The 21,807-nt window shown below is 48.0% G+C and overlaps 1 protein-coding gene across 2 annotated transcripts in view; it reads right to left on the minus strand.

Annotated features, from left to right (window-relative positions):
* Positions 1-21,807, minus strand: part of Zc3h3 (zinc finger CCCH-type containing 3) — an 88,341-nt gene that overhangs the window by 38,766 nt on the left and 27,768 nt on the right. For both annotated transcript variants that reach the window (XM_031346421.1, XM_031346422.1), the window contains exon 4: positions 15,915-16,065. In XM_031346421.1, the coding sequence (XP_031202281.1) occupies positions 15,915-16,065 (151 nt within the window). The remainder of the gene's footprint in view (positions 1-15,914; positions 16,066-21,807) is intronic.

Consider the following 21,807-nt stretch of genomic DNA (forward strand, 5'->3'; position numbering starts at 1 on the left):
GTTGTTGGTTTTGAGGATGGTTGTTGGGTAAGGCTACAAACAGGACCCAGTATTCCTAAAGTTCACCTGAAAGAACAAGTGTTAAGGAATGATTCAAATGAACAAGGCATCCATTGGTAAAACTAGAGGGTACTGGGGTGAGTTAAGGGAGCTCTTTTTTAAATTTCCTTTGGGAGACAAGAGAGTATTAACCTACCCCATAAAATAAAACTCAGCCTAAAAAGGATTATAGACTCAGATGAGACTTTCAAGTTTCTGGAAGAAAATATGACCTTGGATAGGCAAACTTTTCTTAAACAGGATACAAAGAACACTATTCATAAAAGAAAAGAATGATAAGTCAGAGCATGAAAAAGCATCCCTCAGACTGCTGGTGTAGCTCAGCAGTAGAGCACTTATCTAGCATGTGCAAGAGCCTGGCTTCATCCCCAGCAATACAAAACACAAGTTTTACAATACAAGAAGACATCTAGGCGTGTGTATCCATAACATATACAGTAGTTTGGCAAATCAATAAAAAGGCAAACACATACAAAACCAGAAGACTTGATGAAGTCCATGAAGAAGTACCACCACAGGATGCTAAGTGTGGAAGGCACTCTGTATCATCCACTTGTCAAGAGATGTACAAATGAGCCGGGCAGTGGGCAGATGCCAAGGCAAAAAGTAACAAGACACCCATCAATAGCAAAATGGGCAAGCCATGAGAGAAAGCTAGTACCAGCCACAGCACCCTGAACAGCCTGAGGACCAGTGAGTAGTAAGGTGCCTATCTCAGGTTACTCCACAGAATGCTACAGCATGGTTGCTTCCTTCTGAGACTGAGAGGCCCAGACCGGGACCACTGATTGGTCTCAGGGGAGGCCTCCATTCCTGGGTCTAGAAGGTACGATCCCACTGTTCTCACCTGGCTTTTCTCCAGGTATGCACCTGTGTCTCTTTCTTTCCTTATATGGCACCAGTCAGACTGGATTAGAGCTGAACATGTGTGACTTCCATTAACTTTACTCACACTCAGAGACCTCTTCTCCAAATAAGGTCACAGGAGACACGAGGGTCAGGTCTTTACCTTATGAATTCCAATGGGACAGAATCCAATCCACAGCAAGAGGCTGTATGTTTCTAGTACCAGGGAAAGCCCAGGACAGAGCCTTGGAGATCAGAGTGTTATAGGAAGCAGGTAGGTAGGTGGGTTTCTGGAGCTCAACAGAGCAGGGAAGGCTGTTCTACAGAAACTGGTGCATGGAGTCTTAAGAGGCAGACTCCATGGCATAGAAAAAAATGTGGACCTTCTGGCAAATGACCTTAAACAGAAGAGCAAACCTGAAACTGTGGTAAATGATGAAGATGACAAGCTGAACTCTAAAAGGGTCCTGCAAACCCATGAGGCCACTGTCATCACATGAGAGTTCCTGTGGGAAGAGGAGTGCAGGGACAACAATGAAGAAGAAAGGTGGCCCTAAAGTCAGACTTCAGGGGAGCTCAGGGGCCACACAAGCAGTGGGAGGGTCCTCCTCTAAGATGGTCTCTTCAAATACCAGAGGGCAGCACAGGGTGTGGAATCATTCACTCTAGCAAAACTCAGTCCTGTTCTGTCACTCCTAAAGATGACATGCAAGGGCTATTCTAGCATATCATGGCACTGCTGGCCCACTCTGCCAGGAGGGAAGAGTTAGGTCACACAACCAACCTCCCTGCAGCTGAGGCACTTGAGACCATAGGTCAGGACAGGCAGAGCTGTCCCTCCAGCTGCTGCTCAGGCTCTGTGTCTAAGCCCTTACCCCGCCCAGGCCCGACCTCTCTGACCCAAACATGGAGGGGAGGAGGGACCATAATTTATGCTCCCACCTATGCTTTATGGCTTTCTTAATTCAGCTCCTGCTACTATTAATGTAGTTAATGCTGAGATTATATCTATTTTCTGGCGTCAGGCAGAGATTTATTCAAGCCATTTTTCCGGTGGAGGCTCCCACGCTGTTAAATCAAGCACCTTGCCAATTAAGTGCTGACTTGGGAAGTGGACGCAATCTTAACAGGCATCCCACTGCAAATTACACAAGGGACTACAGCTCTGGGGAGGGTAGTCAGCTACAGGCACCCTTCTGACTTGGGGAAAGCCCTCAAGAGCCTGGCCTAGTATTGGCAGTGGCTCAGCATGAGCTGGGGTCCCAACCTGCCCACACACCTGCAGGCTGACCAAGGTACCTGCGTCTGCTCCTGATACAAAGAGGTCTCTCAAACTTCAAGTCCAATCCATATACCAGGTTGATGTCAACAGCAAAACACACCTCAGGCCCCCATGAGTCTTAGCTGCCCAGGCAGCACATGAAGTACTAAAACCTCCAATAGCCATAGCAAATGCCAGACAGGGAAGGATGCTGTGGAGGACAGAAATGAAGGACCTAGAGGGAGGTACTCCCACAAAAGGCCTGTTTCTTAGGTTCAGAGTAGAGATAGGATATCACCCAAGTCCCACATGCCAAAACAGAGCATTATAAGGGGGTAAATGTAAACGAGAGATGGGGAAGCAGGTGGAAGAGACAGGACAAAGAGGAGCCTCACACTGGTCTGAGAGTCTATGCCCCCTGGGGACACTCTTACACCCCATGGAAGTTATCATTTCTTCCTGGAAGTATTGTAATGACAGAGATGCCAGTCCTGGCCACCCTCCTCCCCAGCATGATACAACGGAGTCCTAGGGCAAGACCACCTGGATCGTGGCAGGGAGCCCCAAGAAATAGCATGATCCTTCAGATAGCAGCTATCATGGGAGCCTATCCCTAGAAATGGCAGGTTCTCAAGTTCTAAGGTAAGGCCACTACCCACCAGCCCAACACGAGACCCAGCCATGGGAGACTGAACCATGTTCTAAGGTACGATCATCTGGAGGACGATTTATGGGAAGTTAGATATGGTATTGATTATTTGAATGACACTTTACTACTACCTCTAAAAACAGGCTAAAAAGAGGTATTTAAAACAGCATTTAATGATGTAAGGCATCCAGGTGGCACTGAGTGACAAAGATTCTTTGCTTCTTTCTGTTAGAATAGCATCTCCAATTTTTCTGCTGTGTATATGTTCAAAACTGTCCATGTCTGCCTTGGTGCTCAGGCACCAACTGCATATGGCTGACATACACGTTCCCTAAGCTAAAGGAAAGCCCACAAGTCTTCTGAATGCCCCTTCTTACCAACCACCCTCAGAGAAACGAAAAGGATGTGCCTTCCAGCTCAGTCATTAAACACTTCATGATGTGGTCTGTGGTTATGTTATAGCAGAACCTCATTGAGGCCCTCCTGGGTCCTGGTCCACAATAGGAAGAGGGACAGCTATCATAAACCAGAATGGGGTAAGGTCATTCCTGTCTGGTTGTGATGTTCTTTACCACAGGCCTATCACAATAGACAGAACTTTAGCCACACAAGCCAAAAAGATCAAATTCTACCACATGGGGCTCAGGAACAGGAGCAAAACCCAGTGTCTTGGAAGCCAGCCTTGATCTGAGATCCACAAATTTCTCAGTAGGTACAAAGAAAATCCCATGACCCATTGCCCTAGCCTTCTGTTACCACCATAACCCAAGAAGACTGTCCACGTGCAATGGAGCTGTGGTAGTCTAGTCCCATTGGAAGGGAAAGCCTTGGAGTGCAAGGCTTCTCCAGAAGGCTTGGATCCAGGTGTGCCCACTTGAGCTATCCCTCAGGCCTGCACTCAAGGGAGCATCGCCTGGGGCTACAGAACCCATGCATGGCAATCACTCCTCTGCTGGGAAGGCCTCAGCCTCCTTGTGCCTGGCAGCATATTCTGGAAAGCATCTCCCACTTATGCACAGAGCCAGGCACAGTTTCAGTCAGACAAAGAAGCAAAGGTGAAGGCAAGAGAGAACGTGTCACAGAGAGATGCAAACAAAGAGAAAGGAGGAAGAAAAGACAGCACATGCAACTGGCAGGCAGTCACAGAGCATACCAGATGGAGACTGAGTCAAGAGACACAGACATCACAAAGGCCAGCAGGAGACAGAACCCATGAGCAATGTCAGTGCAGAGCCTAAGCAGGGAGAGGGCGCAGGTTCTACTTTTGGATGGCTTATTGTCCTACCACCTCCCAGTGCCCTCATGCTGGTCTGTCTACCTTTAGTACTTCACTAGAGGGACAAAGAGACCATGGATGACCAAGTGACACAGGGAAACAGATCACTGCTGCTTGCCCTGCCTTCCTTCTGTCCCACAGTGCCTCAACATGGGACCATTCCAAGTTCAAGGCCCTGGGCCTATATGTCCAGAAGCCTCTTACCTTGTACCTGTACCCCTAGCCTGGACCCCTTCCATGTCTCTTCTCAGATGGTCATATTACAAACACTCTAGCCATGGCTTCCTAGCTCCATGCCAGCAGCCCTGAAAGCCTGATGAAACAGCAGTGGCAGTGTTGGAAGAGGTTGTCACTCAGATGCGGAGTGACCAAGCAAAGGAACAGACCTGACTGAGTCTGGCTCCAGCTGGCTTCCTGCTCTGAGGCCAGAGTCTAGGAAGGGTATCTGTTGGCAAAGCACAGTGTTTCTTTATGTACTGCTTGTCAGAACATTAAAGAACATAACAGTAGTAAATAACTCAGCTATCAGCAGCACTGAGACTGGCCCTGGCACCCAGGGACTTCCTCCTCAGGGGCTCAAGTCTTAGTCTTGGCTCTAGCCCACCAGTTAGCGAGGGCTGAGTGTAAAGATCTCTGAAAAGGGGTGGAAGAGACAGCTAAGTGCTTATGAGAACTTGTTGCTCTTGTAGAGGACCAGAGTTCAATTTCTAGCACCTACACAGAGGTTCACAACAGTCTGTAACTCCAGCTCCAGGAAATCTGATGCCCTATTTTGGTCTCTACAAGCACCAAACCTACAGCTGACACACAGCTATGCAGGCAGGCAAGGCACCTCATACATAAATAAAAGTAACAAGAAAACAAAGATCTCTAAGAAAGTCTTATCTTCCTTCCTGAGAACTGTACATCCCTCAGGCACACCTCAGCCTGGGTGTTGTTAGTTAGGGGCTGGAAACAGCCCTTCCAAGATGACTCTCTTGCCAGTCCCTCCCTGAAAGGCTTAAAGGGTGTGGGCCTCAGCTTTAGTGGAAGCAGCAGGTGTCCGGCTCAGGAGGATGCCACTCAGCCTTGCAGCGGAGGACACAAGCTCAAAGGCCTGCCTGCCTCAAACAGAAATAAATAACCAAGGCATGCTTTGAAATGACTTCCAAATTAAGAGTTGCATCCGTGCTGTCAAGCCCCTGCTAGCAACTTCTGTGGCACCTTCCGTGCAAAAACGTATCTCAGCCCATTTATTAGAATGATGAAGGCAAAGGGATCTAAAAATTGCACTCCTTCCTTAATGAGCAGCCGAAGGGATCGGTAAGCATAATTTCAGAAGCCAGTAATATTTTATATAATCGCCGAGTGGTTTAAATTGAAAACCCCCAACTGAATCAATATTTACTGCATTGAAACGAAATGAATAGTAATAAGTCACTAAGCTCCCTGTCCTGTTTCATAAAATAAAAAATTATAAAAATGAGCACAGGCGCAGGGAGGCCATCACATTAACTTTTACAGCACTTGGGGAGCTGTAACCGCCTGTTCTCATAAAATAAAATTCTAAAAAACCTGCCGGAAGAGGCCTCCTCCAACACCACGTGGGGAAGCTTGTGGGGGCCAGGGCAGGAGGGGATGAAGGCTCCAGGACTCATCCTCAAGAGCCCTCCCCTGGCCAAAGAGAATCCAGAGCTCTTCTGCTACCCTGCTACGTAAGGGCTGGCAATACCTGGTGCTTGCTTAGCTTCTGCACAGAGAGAAGAGCTACTTTGAATGCCAGTCCTGCTCCCCACAGGTAATATCCTACATTGGTTTCTTTACCTATGTCTCCAATTCCAGACCATCAGATGGAATATAAGTGAGCAGTCAAACAGTGGACACGGGCCCACACAGATACACTCAGGCCTGCATCTCTAACCAGCCTAGGAAGGGACACACGTGAGCTGGCAAGGAATGGAACCCAGTAAATGTTTCTTGAGGTATAAACATGGGATGGGGTCTTAGAGCACAGTGGTGTTAGCAGACAGCCTGCCTTCAAGGGAAGTGTGTGCGGGGTACACTGTGTGTATATGCATGAGACAGATGACAGAGGGAACAGGTGGGACACACAAGGGACAGGACAAGAAGGAAATCCCTGAAGCCACAACCTTCTTGTTTCCTCAGCCTCAGCCAATCCGTGAGGCTGATGAAGGAAAGGGTGGGGGAGGAAAGAGACATGGTACTATAAAATCTAAATGTACCCCCATAGTTTAAGAATAACCAAGCTTAGGGCTGGTGAAATGGCTCAGTGGATAAGAGCACCAACTGCTCTTCCAAAGGTCTTGAGTTCAAATCCCAGCAACCACATGGTGGCTCACAACCACCAGTAATGAGATCTGACACCCTCTTCAAGTGTGTCTGAAGACAGCTACAGTGTACCTATTTATAATAATAAATCTTTGGCCAGGCAGTGGTGGTGCACGCCTTTAATCCCAGCACTTGGGAGACAGAGGTGGGCAGATTTCTGAGTTTGAAGACAGCCTGATCTATAGAGTGAGTTCCAGGACAGCCAGTATTATACAGAAAAACCCCATCTCCAAAAATCAAAAATCAACTAATCAATCAATCAATCAATCAATCAATCTTTGTGCCGGAGCAAACAGGGTCTACCAGAGTGAGCGGGATTGACCAGAGCTAGGCCAACCAGAGCGAGCAGAAGTCCTTAAAAAAAGGTCAATTCCCACCCGGCGGTGGTGGTACACGCTTTTAATCCCAGCACTTGGGAGGCAGGGGCAGGTGGATTTCTGAGTTCGAGGCCAGCTTGGGCTACAGAGTGTCTCGAAAAACAAAAACAAAAGCAAAAACAAAAACAAAAAAGGTCAATTCCCAACAACCAGATGAAGGCTATAGTGTACTCGTATACATAAAATAAATAAATAAATCTTAAAAAAAAAAAAAAGAATAATCAAGCTTGGGTAAATGCTCAACATTATGGTCACCAGGGGATACAAAAAGACTCTGCCACACACTGAGAGTAGAAATAAAAGCCAAAGCAAACCGAACCAAAACCCAATAATATCAGGTATAAGGGAACAGAAAGGTCCCTACCCTTTGGAAGGAAAATGAGATAATATCATCTAACCTAAGCATGTGTCTTCTCCACATCCCGGCAATCCCAGCATAGGAAAGGGGAGCTCAGGTGTGCACAGCTGCTTGGCAGCCTTCACCTAGACTATCAAACGAGAGCCAGCTCAATGTTCACGCACAGAGTTCACATCAGTGTGGAATAAGCAAAAGAATGTTGTTTGGCAGTGAGTGGCGTACAGAAGCCACAAAGACTATGAAAACCAGCTCCACTGCACTGTGCAAAGTGAGGGACAGCCATATATGTGTCGATCCTAAACAAATGAATGAGTCCACAGGAAGAAGAGTTGGGTGGCCCTGGAAGAGACATGAGACTGACCCAGGCAAGGCATAGGACTGTGTCTCTGTACAGGCAAGCACTGTACATATAGCATTCAGCAAGACTCACAGAGTCCTACATTTATATTTCTATATTTCACCACATGCCAAGAACAATGTGGAACTCTACTTAGTAAGCCTGCTTTTCTCAGTGCTTAATTGAAAGAATAAAACTTGCATTCCAGGCATGAACAAATGAACATGCAAGTACAAGTAGATACTGAGGAAATCCAAAAACAACATGGCATGCTGTGCTCACCCAGACCTAATTTCTTTTTTCTTTTCTTTTTTTTTCCTTTTTTAAAGGTTTATTTATTTTTATGTATATGAGTACACTGTAGCTGTCTTCAGACACACACCAAAAGAGTGCATCTGATCCCATTACAGATGGTTGTGAGCCACCACGTGGTTGCTAGTAACTGAACTCAGGACCTCTGGAAGAGCAGTCGGTGCTCTTAACTACTGAGCATCTCTCCAGCCCCAGAACTAAATGTCAGCACTACTAATACTAGGTCACAAAAGGCTTGCTACACACTGTAAAGACTGGTCAGTTGTGGACATACCTTAAGGGGCAAGATTTTGTAAAGAAGTGACTGATTCAGGACCACGGAAGGGAGGAAAGTCCAGGGTGAATCTGGAATACCTTCATTCCACTGAAAGTCAGTGTCCCGGAATGACGAGACTGCTGAGAACCCCCAACCCAGTATGAAGGATAACACTGACTGAGGACCAAAATAAATAATGATAAAAACAGATTACAGCCTACTTAACAGTTTGAGTTCAGGATCACGCCATTATAAATAAACAATCACACACAAGCAAGGGGTCACTACTTATAGGCAGAATTCCATCAACCCATCAGAATGAAGGAGGGATTGGAAAATCATTAATAGTCCAGATGACAGGATAGCAACAACTCAACAGGGAGCATGAGTCTGCCAAGTCTACCAATGGAACAGAGTAACATGCACAGCACAGGCTGGCCAAAAGCTCCTGGACCATGTGGCTCCTCCACTGAGCAAGTCAAGAAGACATAAGAATCTCTACAACATTCCCGCCCAACAGCAAATCTACACCTAATTCCAAAGAGACATCAAAAAAGCCCAGTAAAGGGACATTCCCCACAACACCTGGGCCTTTGCTCTCCAAGTACATGACCACAGAGACCAAGACAGGCCCCAGACATCCCTGCTGCCTAGACACTTGTGCAGGACCACAAAGACAGTCCTTAAGGACCAGTTCAAAAAGCACAAAGGCAATGCAGCAGTAAATGGGCAAAATGAAAATAATTGAGAGATTTGGATAAAGAATATTAGTGTTCTATATTATTTCTGTGCCTTTTCTCTAAGTATAAAACATCAAAATTAAAAAGTTATTCAAAGAAAGTCAAGTAAGAAAATAGTTAGGAAAGAGCATGTGAGCCATGAACTAAAGGTAACTCCTCACTCCCTTGTCTGGGTACTACTGACCGAGAACAAGGAGGAGGCAGCCTGTGGTCCACTGGGAGCAGAGAAGCTGCAGCCCAGGCCCAGCAGCTGTGGGTTTAGACCTGCTGGCAGCCATCTACAGGCCACTCCTAGCCCCAATGGACAGTGCATAAACGTCGGCAGAGCCCTGCAAAAGAGAGCAGCCACATTAAACCCATACACAGATATTACATCCACCATTATCACTGTGCAGCAAGAGCTGGGACTGGGCAGCTGGCTTACCATAGCCAGGCTTTCTTGGTCCTTCCAGGGCCCCATATCAATTTTCTAGAACCAGACTCTTCTACTACAGACTCAGCTGAGCATCTGCATTGGTATTTTGCTGGCCTCCACATGGGCTCCCTACAATCTCCCAATCTACCCTGTGCCATTTCCCCTACCAAGAAGCCTCTGCTTTGCCTGTGACCTTTCATTCATCAACAGGTACCAAGGTCCTGAGAGCTCCAGCCTCGCTGCTCCTCTCAGCCTAGGAATAATGAGCTGTTCGGGCTGGCTTCTTCGGGGCTGCAGTTTCCAGGTAGGCAGGGGCCCTTGGCGATTACTGGGTGAGGGAACACAAGCAATGATAAAAAGAGCAAGGCAGAAACCACCTGGGCTTTAAGTCAAGCTGTCAGGCACTTCCAATCTAGTTCCTAAGCAGAGAGGAGTCACCCACCAGTGGCCTGCCTGCAACACCCACTTAAGGGAGCTTAGAAGAAAAGTAAGGAAGACTCTGACCTGAGCCACAACACCCACACAGTAAACAAGTAAAATATGGGTACTAATCAGGTGAACAACCCCAACCCACATGATCACCATTCTATGCTACTGACCAGAGAGCCAGTTCCCCCAGAACCACAGTATTGGACACGCCTCTTCTGCTGTCCTGGCCTTGAGTGAATCAGGAAACCGGTAGGCTTAGGGTTCCGTGTACCTAGGATCTCCTGACCTGAGGTAACAGTCTATGCATACATGTAATCCAATGCCTCCCAATCATTCCCAATACTGACACTAAGGTGAGGAAGGGAGTTGGGTGTAGTGGCTTCCACTATAAATGGTAATCCTTCTAACTACTGTACCTACTATCTGCAGCACCACCCTAGGGATCTTCTTTTGTTACCACCTCTCTTAACACCCATGCTATAGGGACTGAGCACTCATGCAGGAGTCTCAAGCACAGAGTGAGTGAGCTCTTCGAGCTCAAATGTAAGCCACTTGTCTCACTGACAATATGCAAGGCACCTGGGTGAGGTCCTCAGAGTCAGACACTGAAGCTCAAGGCTGCAAATGCTGGGGGATCCAGCAGAGCAGGTACCTGGTCTTAGGGAAGCCCGATGGTAGAAGAATTGGTTGTCTTGAGGCAAGGGGGACAAGGTGGTCTGATAGTCAGCAGCCCTGTACTGGTATCAGTCTCTAGGGCCAAAGCATGGCCTAGGCTGAAAGAACATTCAGAGGGGACCAGCTCTGCCCTTGGGGGAGGTGGGCTATCTTAAGTGGCCCTACCCTTTTCCCCACCCCAGCCAGAACTTGGGACACTGATTCACCTACAGAACCAAGAGAGCAACCCCCAAGGAGGGTTTGCAACAGTGCTGCATCATGGCCAAGTTGCCCCTTGGGTCCTGCCTTGCATTCCAGCCTCTTTCCTCTTAGCACTGTAAATTCTTCTCCGGGCAACAGAAAGACCCTGCTGCTGTGGCCTATGCTGATCTTGGAAGCCTTACTATTAGATGGGTCCTCCCTAATAGCAACCCTTAACCTGCCATTTTGAGATTTCAGGGTCTCAGTGTGTCCTACCAGTGGCTATTCACAAAACCATATGCTCATTTGTCCATATTCCTGACTGCCATCTCCACTAGGACCTCGGTCCCAACAGGCTCCTAACCTAATATACCCTTAGCTCCTTGGAGACTCAGACCATCAGTATGAACAGGACCCCATAGTGAGCTGAGCTAGGGCCTGTGTAAACTCCCAGAGGGCTGTTCCAAGACCAGGCAGAGGATGAGGATGAAAGCAATCTGGAAAAGGATGCTCTGGCCTCATAAGGAGTCACTCTAAGCACCTCTCACTGCTGCACTCTTGGGAACTCCAGCACAAGCTGACAGTGGCCCCTCCCTGCCATGGATGGAATGAATGGCTATGCCTTCCAGTGCTGCAGCCTGAGCTTTAGGAAATGCCATTTGGAGGTAGGGCTCTTGGGAGACTATTCAGAGTCAGATTAGGTACTAAGGATCAAGGTCCTCAGGATGGGAAGAAGGTCCTCTAAGTGAAAAGACCAAATAAATGTTCATGAGCTCTCTCCTCCCTTATATGAAAAAGTCCCCCAGGAAGCCAAGAGCAAGCCCTTATCAGCCCCCACAATCTGTCTTGATCTCAGATCTTGACCTCCAGAAGAGAGAGGCAAATACATGCTTCTAAACCATACACATGGTGACAGTTTGTTGTGGCAGCCCTGGCAGTCACAAGACAGTACCCTGCACAGAGAGCAAGCAGGAGGCTGAACAGGGGCGGTTGCTGGTAGCCAGGCTAGTGGGTGCACGTGCTCATTAAGGAAACACATGGAGACAGAGCATAGGAATCAGCCGTGCAGTTGGAGATGCCTCCCATTCTTGGCTGAATCCTCTTTAATGAGACGTCACTTTGGAGAAGCATTTCAGAGCCTTTCAAAATCTTGGCCTAAACCTCGTCAAACTGCACAGAGATTACTTAAGATTTACCGCACAGGCACAAAATAAAATAAAATAAGGCAACCCAGCAAGCAGCAGCTCTGTGACAGGACCATTTGTAGTCAGGCTGGAAAAGCCTCTCGATTCATCTGCTTAAGCACAGTGGCTTCTGTTTATTTCGCACTTTCATGTCAAATGAATTTGGTGAAACAAAAAAAGTGACAGGCAGTTTAGGGATATAAGTCACATCAGCTTCAGTTCAGATTAATGAACTTGCTGAAAGCCACAAGGACACAGGCAAATCCACAAATCTTAGGGAAGAAAAACCCACCTGCCATACAGATGTGTGCCTCTGTTCTGGGATGGCTTCTCTCTGGGGCCCCATTCAATTTCTGCCCCTGCATCTTATACCCTAGGCCTGAACAGCATCCTTTGTGTGACTTGGCCTGGTTCTGGACCTGAAACCTTTGGGGACAAGCCCTATGCCAAGACATCAGTATTCTCCTAGGCTCAAGAATTGTGGTGGGAGGCTGATATGGAGCCAAGACAGAGTGTGCAGTGGGGGCTGCCAGGGTCCTAGACTGAACTAACCGAACAACATTCCATCCTGTTAGCTCCCCTGGGCATGAGCTGAACAGCACATTCAACAGAAAGCCTCAGAGCTGAGCTAATAGCCATTGCCAAATACCCAAAGAAGACAGAGATCAGTACCACAGACACTACCCTCAAAGTCAGAGTCCTGTACCAGAAGGGACCTTCTGTCACAGGCCACTATGAATTCACCTGGCCAGGACAACCGGTGAGCTTGTCGACCACAGCCTCAATGGGCATGGGCATCTTCATAGACCCTGAATGAGAATACTTCAATGTTCTAGGGCTTTGCTCGCAGCCTCCCAGCCTTCTGTCTGGACAGAGACAATCACTGACCAACCAAAAGAATCTGAGACCATGAGCTGACTCCCAGCATGTCCAGCCCAGAGTATGCCTGTAGTAGAAGAAAGATCCAACTCCCCACCCCCTATGACTATTCTGTAAGTATATGCCTGCCAGGTTCTCATGGCCTTAGAGTAAGATCACTTCATACCATAAAATGTGTCAGAGATAATAGGTGATGGCAGTTCCCCTACAGTGCCACCTTAGGCTCCAAGGAAAGGATGTTCAGAATTTCCCAGAAGGGAACAAGATGGTCACTCCTGCTCTTTCCCAAAACAGAAGCATTGCTCACAGCTCAGGATGCCAGAGATTACCTGCCTTCCCAGGAACACAGGGAGGGAAAAGCATAGACAGGAGGCCCCAGGATATGGCAGGAAGGCCTCATGCAAACCAATCATGGCATTGCCAGTTTGCCCACTCCATCACCCAGGTGACCTAAGGAGGGCAGAGATGTAACCAAACTACCTGGCTGTCAGGTGGCACAGTGCTCAGCCCTGTCACTGAGAAGCCCTGCTTAGGATGAGGGCAACAGGTTGTTGTCTGGGCCTTTGAAGACTTGCCTGAACCCTGGAGCCTCCCTGCCACTTACAACCCATGTCCTCAATACCCACTATCTACTATCCCGTTTCTTACACTTCAGAAAAAAATAATGCCAATTCAAGGACAAATTAGAAACTGAGGCTTCAAGTAAGAAGTGGCTTACCTAGCCAAGGTCCTTTAGCAATGATCAGGAGTGACCAAATCTCTAACCACTTTATCTGCAAAGAATGAGAAGACGCCATCTCATGCCCATGCTTGGCCACCCCGACACATGTGTTTACCAGTCTCCAACTCTGTCCATCAAAACTTCTAAGACTGCTAGGGCTACCTACCAGAGGAGGGAAGCTGCCCCCCTCTCAGGGTAGTGGACAGCTATGGGCCCAGTAAATAGCACCACGGCAGCCCTTAGTCTGCAGTGCTTAAATCCAACACCATCCCAATCCCTCCTATTATGTAAGGAAACCCAAGAAGCCTTCAGGGAGAGCTGCATGGAAGCAAGCCTGCCACATAATCACTGTGGCCCCGGCTCTGACAGGGCATAGGCAGCAGGGAAGCAGGAACCAATTGACCATGGCCCTAAAGACAGGCTCTGTCTGCTGCTTCAATAAGCCAAGCCCAAGTGTATGCAGCCGACAATAGCAGGTCAGGCAGCTAGCTGGCTGCCATTCTGCTGAGCAGGCAGCTACACCAGGGCATGGGTGACCTTGGGTAAGGGAAGCCTGACCTGCTGGCCATTCTTTCTAGGGTCTCCTGAGAATTGTACCCCTAAGCTTAGTCCTTTTCCTACTCCTAGGCACAGAAGTCATGACCTCCAAGAGTTTCAAATATCTGGCAAAGGATTAAAAATGACGAGGGTGAGTGGTCAGGAAAAGGTGGAAGGGCCCCTTTACAACTTAACAACTGTATCCAAGCTGAAGTGTTCCTCTGAGCCCAAGGAAAGCATTGAGGTCTGGCATCCACAACAGCTAACCAGCACAGCAAACACATGAATTCAATCCAGGCAGGCACCCATACCTGTGGGGCCTGAGCCATCAAAAAGGCACTATCCACCCCACTTCCTGCCACCCAGACAGCTGACCACAGCAGGTACTACCTTGGCAGAACAGGAAGTTTAGAGAGAAGAGACCCGTTAACTTGGTGTTCTTTACCTCCTAGACTCCATAAGAGACTGTGTGACATGCCTGCCGATTGTGCACCCCTAGCCTGCAACAAACACCTCCCTTTTCCATGACTCAGCCCACTGGAGCCAAAGCACAAGTTTCTACATATTAACTCTCTTAGATCCCTCCTAGGAGGCCCTACTGAACTGAAACTTGAAACCTGCTTGGCTCTCCAAGGTTAGAGGGAAAAGATGGCTGGGTCCCCAAGGAGCATTACCTTCAGCCCCGATCCATGCCCTACAAGAGGAGGGATTCAGGCCTAATACTGGCTGCATGAGGGGGAGGTTCTCACTAGCTGAGAATCAATAAATCTGAACCTCATTCATGATGATCTGGGGCTCTTATTAAGTAAATTAATTTAAGTTAATTTAGCTCGATCATGACTCCCGATCACAGTGATTTAGTGAGGGGGAAATTGCATTAGGAAAGGCCATGCTCACCAGATAGAGGAACGGAAGAAAATTAGATCCACTTAGCAATGTGAATTAATATGGAAATAGCAGGTGTAAATTTAACCTTATCGAGAGAGTAAAAATTATCTTCATAAATTTGTAGAAATAGCCCCCAAGATGCATATAAATCTATTTAAAACAAAAATATTACAAAAAGTGCAGTAAAATTAATTTAAAATATACTTCCAGCTATTGCCTCCAGAAAAGTCGGCAACAGGGCCAAACCTGGTGTGGCCAGCAGTAAAGGAAGAGGCCAGTGAGCTTCGGACATACAAGCTAAGTATGTTTACCTGCCGTAGGCCCTAGAGCCAGGAAGGACTATCCACACAGCATGATATACCTCTGGTGTTGGCCTTGGCCCTGGAACGCTCTGGGTAGCAGCAGGAACAATAACCAAGCAGTATATGGAGGGCAGCAGGCCGTGAAATGCACTGTTCTGCAAGTAGGCCTGCCCAGAGTCTCCAGACTCTCATCTCCCCAGGCCATGCTCTACCACTTCCTGCTCCCTACCTACCCACTTGGATGCCACTCCTCACTGTGTCTGGAGGTAGGACAAAATAAAATAAGAGAGGGGTGGGGGATCAATGTCCTAAAAGACGCAGCCTTCTCCTGGGACCCAGAGGGAGCCCCAAGAATGCCAGACACATTGCTGCTTGCTCTCTGACACAGTAGCTAGAGCAAGGCCAGTGCATTCTGAGGGAAGACTGTGTGAGATGGCCTAGCTAGGGTAATGAGAAACCTACATCACCATTCTTGACAGTTAACATGTTGAAGTTTTCAGACAGGGTGCTCAGGGCCTGGCTTCTCACAGCAGGATACTCATAGGCAGCTCAGAGTAGAGGACTCAAATATCTTGGGGGCATATCTGGGGGAAAAATATCTGTTTCCATGGTGCCTGAGGTCCCCCCAATTAGTAGGTATGCTGATATCAGCAGTGGACATATGCACACATGTACCTTTGTAAACATGTACAACATAAGCAAGTTGGCCATGTATATGGTATATAAATTGCTAAACAAATGGAAAAAAAATTAAGCTGTTTGCTCCCCAAGATGTTGCCCCCACTAGCAGTTCCTTAATGGAAGCTGAGATCCTATAGCCCAAAGGCCTCAATCTTCAGTCCTCAGTGTCCAGACAGTGAGCACAGTACAAAGGTTTGCAGAAGCCTAGACAAGGTCTGCCTACCTGGATAATGAAATGCGCCGGGCCCGCCAGGAGGGTAGAGATGAGGGGAAGGATGGAGCACCAAAAGGAGTGCTTGGGGTCTTCTTGACAATGCGGTAGCGGGTCTTGATCACCTTACTGGAGGGTGGAATCCGCATGTGCACATTGGTAGCTACAAGAAAAAAACCAGGTTTGGCATAGGTCAGCAGGAATTAGCAGGGCCCTAGGGGTCCAAGGCTATCCTCTGAGTTACAGGAACTTCTATCACACCCTGTCTCTAGCCTCACTCCTTGCACACACAGATATCCCCTTAGCCTGGCAGAGAAGGCTAAAGGTGGTGGATAGTGTGGCTTCCAGGAGAGCCTAGAACATCCTTACAGCCACCAAAACAAGATGGGGACATTGAATGACTGCTCCCAGTGAGAGCAGATGCCCAGAGCAACAGGGAGACCTTACAAGTGAAAGTCCATACCAGGAAACCCCAGACTCCTAACTCCAGGGTTAGTCCAGGAGGCCAAAGCAGCAAAGTCCTGCATGGGAGGGGCACCAGAACACACAGTTCCTTTCCAGTATCCCAACAACATGCCCAAACAGATTTATGTTCTTAATCACTGTTTTCATAACATTCTGTGGAGTGAGATCCACGATGGCTTTTTCTTGCTGAATGTTTCTTGCAATTAGCAGGGATCTGTTTTGCCCGAGTTCCCTTCCACTTGATAGCCAGCAATTTCTCCATAGCTTCAAGGAACACGCCTAATTGCCCGACTTTCATAATGTACAGCTCTAACTGCCCAGATAATTAAAGCTAACACGGCCGCCTCTCATGGCTGCTCCCCTCTGACATGAGGCACAGGGCCCTAAACAGAGCCAAGCCAAACACAGACAGGTGGTCTAACTCCCTCTAGCCCCAGGAACCCTCAAAGACACTTGTCTGTCCCTGCTTAGTACTCAGACTATGAGTAGCTCTGAGTGACCCAGCAGCAATTGTGACAGTTCCTGAGAGTTGAGTGCTGGAGATCAGCAGAACTCCCACATTTCAGCTTCCTGAGGTAGCACCTTAGCCACATAGCCTCTGGGAAGATCAGGGAGAAGAGCTCACATGCCCACCATGCCCACACCACAACGTGAACAAGAGCCTCCCACCACCTCAGACACTGACTGCCCCGCTTGCAGAGGAGTTACAGCTTCAACCATGGCTTACTGAATGTCTTGGGGTCACTTGGTCAAAGCCCTCTGGGTTCTGTTGGGGTTGAGTGTCCCTCAGAGTGACAGTTCAAGAGCTATCTGGTTCCAGAAAATAGAGGCAGATGCTAGCCAAAACAATGCCATCGCAGCATCTAGAGGACTTATCCCACACACCTCTTCCACCTGCCATCATGCCCTCATCAACAGTTTCTCTTTTCTTTTCTTATTAAATATAAAATATCACTAAGAGTGCATTACATCTATTTATTTACATGTGCCACATCACCCATACAGAGGTCAGAAAACAACGTATGGGAGTCTCCTTATACCACGTGGGCCCTAGGGATCAAATTCAGGTCCTCACATTTCGCAGCAAGTGCCTTTATCCACTGATCTACCTTACCAGCCTTCTGGCTTTCTCTTTTTTTCCTCCCACTTCTGGTTCTCTCTGTTCCCATCTTTGTCTGTCTCAAGGAGATCAAGGGAAAACAGGAGTTCAGGACCTAAAGTAAGAAGCTGCATTAGAGTGGGAAAGATGACTCAGCAGTTAACAGCACACGCTACTCTTGTAGAAGACTAAGTTTGGTTTCCAGCACCCATACCAGGCAGCTCACAACAACCTATGACTCCAGCGTCACAGAACCTGATGCCCTTTCCTGCCCTTCATAGGCACCTACACTTACATGCATATACCCAAACATACACAGACACAGACAGACACACACACATACCACAACACAACACATCTTTAATCCCAGCACTAAGGAAACAGAGGCAAAGGTAAGCAGATCTCTGAATTCAAGGCCACCCTGGTCTAATAGTGAGTTCTAGACCAGTCAGAGCTATGTAAGTGAGGCCATCTCTCAAAAAAACCTAAATAAATAATACATCCAAGAGAAGCTGCATTACCTGGCATCCTATGGTCCTCTCTTGAGTTACCAAAGTGAATCTCCAACTCTGAGCACTGCCCTGTAACTCAACATGAGAGCCTGGTATGTAGTAGATATCAATAAAAAATGTTTGTTGAGTTGAAGTTTCAAGGTCTTAGAAGCAAGTAGAGGCCAACAATCAATCGATACAAGCTTGTTTCATCTAAGAGCTCAAGAATACAGGCATCCTCATTGTCAATAACCCCAACATGACTTCACTGCCTGCAAGCCCAGCCCAAGGTCCCCTGCTTCTTCCTGAGATGAGAATGTGGCCTACTGGAACCATTCTTTCCCCACATGGGACAGCTGGGCTACCTGATGCCAGTATTCCCAGTAGACAGGGGCAAGTCAACCAGAGCAACACTTAGGTTCAACGTGTTTGTTCCTCATGCTAAAGTTCCCCATTTCAAAAGGCTGCAAGCCTCCCAATTAGTAGCTAGCAACTTCTTCTGTTCAAACCCTGCTCATGGGTCTCCTGGGTCTATCCATAGCTACTGAGATACAAATCATGAAACTCTCCCAGAGCTTAGTTCTAGCCCAGCATACTCCCCGGCAGTAGCTTAGACTGGGCTGTTCTGGAACCCAATATTCCCTCTGACAGCTGGGTCAGATAAAAGCCAGCTCTGTTCTTATTCCCTGGCCATCTTTTTGGCTAAAAGAACTTCTCTTACCCAGCTTCCTAGGAAGCTTTACACCCCAGCCCCCTGCCCATAGGGCTGGATTCTAGAAAGGATTCCCCACTATGCATGCGGCAGCTCAGAACAGTCAGCACTTGAGTGGCAGTGGCTTCTGCTATTCTCATGCCTCCTGCTAGCAAACCTAGGGTCAAATGTCTTCACTAACCTGCATTTCACTCAGTGTCCAACTGTCCCAAAAAAATACAAGGTAACAACTCTTGATTCACTGACCTTGGATCACTGTAGAGCAAGGTGGGATATTTTCTCACAACCTCACACCTACCATGGTCCCAAGGGACAGTCTTCCCATGACAGTGAAATTATTTGAGGGGTTCACAAAGAGGATTATGAAGCCCATGTCACCCAATAGTTAGTTGGGCGGCATCCCCCTAGTCTGGCCCCAAACTATTCACAGTCCCAGGTCTTTTCCAGATGGACAGCTTAGATATATTCATAACAATGACCCTGCAGACACAGGGCAAATTGTCAGACAGATGGGCTACAGGAAAAAAAAACCTCAGATGCAGTAGCCAGCAGGAGAAAGAGTTTCTAAGACTATGCTTAGCACAGAGGAACCAGACAGGCTTAAAAGAGGATGGCCCCCCTCCCTGGTGGCCAGGGGATAAAGACTGAGAGCTACTGGGCAGCCAGGCTGACTGTCAGGAACAGCCTCCTCCCAGAGGACACAGGTGGGGGCAGCCCATCCCGCCTTGCTGGCTGAAGGGTTTTGTGTAGATAATCATGTTATTTAGATAGGATGTTGGTTTAATTCCCTTCATTACAGACTCCCAGGGCTGTAATTTTTTTTCTCCGCATGATGTATCCCCTGTGGCACGCTTCACTCAAATCAAGCCCCTTGCGCCTTTATTGCCTACGCTGCCCTAGCTGTGTTATCAGGCCCACACATGCAGCCCTCTCCGCCCGCCGTCCAGAGGTCACTTCTAATGACTAATCGAACTCATTAGCTTTCCTAATTAAAAACTTTACTACCGCAATGGAAGACAAACTACAAAAAAACTGCTGGCATCATATTTGAATGGGATATGAGCCCCATCTATCAGCGGGGCTCCAGCTCCTGTCCATGACTGAACCTTCTGGCTGTGAGGTTCAACATTCTCACTCCCAGGCTGGGGGCTGGTCAGGGGCAGCTGAAGGGTACCCTCATCTGGAGACATACTATCAGGAGGGAAGAAGGAGACCACTGAGCCCAAGAAGTCTGGACAACCCCTATGGGGATGACCGGAGGGAGGGCCTAGGAGTCAGTCCTGCACTCTCATCCTAGGGAGCTCCACCACAGACGGCAGAATCCTCTCACGGATGTCATAAGGCAGGAGTGGAGAAGCAGTTCAGACATTTTTGGAACTTCAGAAGGAAATGACTAGGAAGAAATAAGTTGCTAATTTCACAACCAGTTAATAAATAGGATGATATAAAAATTAGCACTTTGTGCAAAGAAATGCCTGAGGCAACCCAGGAAAAAGCTCTTGCCCTGGCCAGCAGAAGAATCAAGGTGAGTGTCCTTCCCACAAAACCCACACAAACTCCCTTCAGGAAAAGGGAGGACACTTAAGTGGAATCCTTGCCAGCACAAGAGCAGAGAGCAAGAGTTCTGAGCATGTAGTAGAGTAGTATCCACCAACCCCTTAGCTGGGGCCCCAGAGACAGGCAGGTAGAACGACAGCAGCTTCTGTGGGGTGGCCAACATAGGACACCAGGAGTCATCAGCAGACCTCCTTCTATTCTAGCCAGGTCATGGGGTCAGTTAAGGAGGAGGCCAGAGACTAGCACCTGGACACAGAATGTGCCAGAGTCAGCCGTGCAGACAGGCCAGCAGAATAGGAGGAGGGCCTACAAGAACATGACCCTGTTGAGAGAGCTCTGAAAATTTCTCCAAGTTCTTGACAGCAGAGACATTTGGGAACAGGCAAGCAGGGGTCAGATCCACTGCAAGAGTACAGCACTGCAGGATTCGTGAGGAGAAACATGAGGTTTTCTGGCTGGCTTCTCAGAGCTGTTAGAGTACTGCCCAGGTAGAGGACCCTTCATGGTAGAGGACAGAGGACCAGGCCACAGAGTTGGCTACCGGACTGAGGGTATCTCACCCAGTCTGGCTCCCTGCCCCTAATTCTGTAGGATTCAACTTTCTTCCTATATTGCCTAATCTGCTTTTTATCAACAGCTACACTGACACTTCTTCAATAACTTCAAATTGTCTATACTCTTCATTCGCTGATGACAACTCTAAGAAGTCATCATGGATTAGCCCTTCCAGAAGCCACATTGATTTCTACTCTGCTCCATAAACCATGCTCCCTTCCCATTTGGCTCACTGGCTACATGTCCTGACTGTCCATCAATAGCATCTTCTTCCATGGTCCCCACTTCAGGATCAGCCTGGGAATTCCCTAACCAGCTCACAGTGGCACCAGTTAAATCTATACATCCAACTCTCTTTTATCAGTGACAGTTGTCTAATGGGTCTTTTTCTGATGAGGTGCAAGCTTGGGGCTAGCTCGGAATCTGCCCTGGTGCACCTGGCCTGAGAGAATGAGCATGAGGCAGAGGGGAGCAGTCAGCAGGAACCAGCCTGAGCCCTTCTCTAGCATACACAGGTGGTCGTGAGCTACAAGAGCCTTCAGAAACATGTTGACAAAGATGAGGCTATGCCTATCACCTTGGCTTGACAAGTGCTCCTAATAATGTGACCCAAGACTAGCACAGGCCTTCCTGCCCATCTATCCTCCTGTAAGTCCTTCTCTTCTCCCTATGCATTGTTCTTGCCGTCCTATAGTTCAAGAGCTGAGCATAAGCTCCCACAACTACTGAAGGGCTCCAGAGCTAAGGCAGAGGCATTCTCCCAGGAGAGCAGACGTCTCACAATTAATTGCCTAATCAGTTACAATAGATGGTGTTCTGGTACCATATGTACACACAGCAGGCAAGACTGGAAACATCATTCCAGAGATTACAGAGCAACTTTTGAACCTGGTTCTGAAGGAGCAGGAGTAGCTACGGATTACAGTCACAGGCCAGGACTAAAGAAGGGCCAGGGCTTCAAGAAGCAGAGACAGTCCTAGACAGTGGTACCCTAATCCCAGAGAGAGAGAGGGAGAGGGAAAGGGA

This window comes from Mastomys coucha, unplaced genomic scaffold (assembly GCF_008632895.1).
Source record: "Mastomys coucha isolate ucsf_1 unplaced genomic scaffold, UCSF_Mcou_1 pScaffold11, whole genome shotgun sequence".
Classification (NCBI taxonomy): Eukaryota; Metazoa; Chordata; class Mammalia; order Rodentia; family Muridae; genus Mastomys; species Mastomys coucha.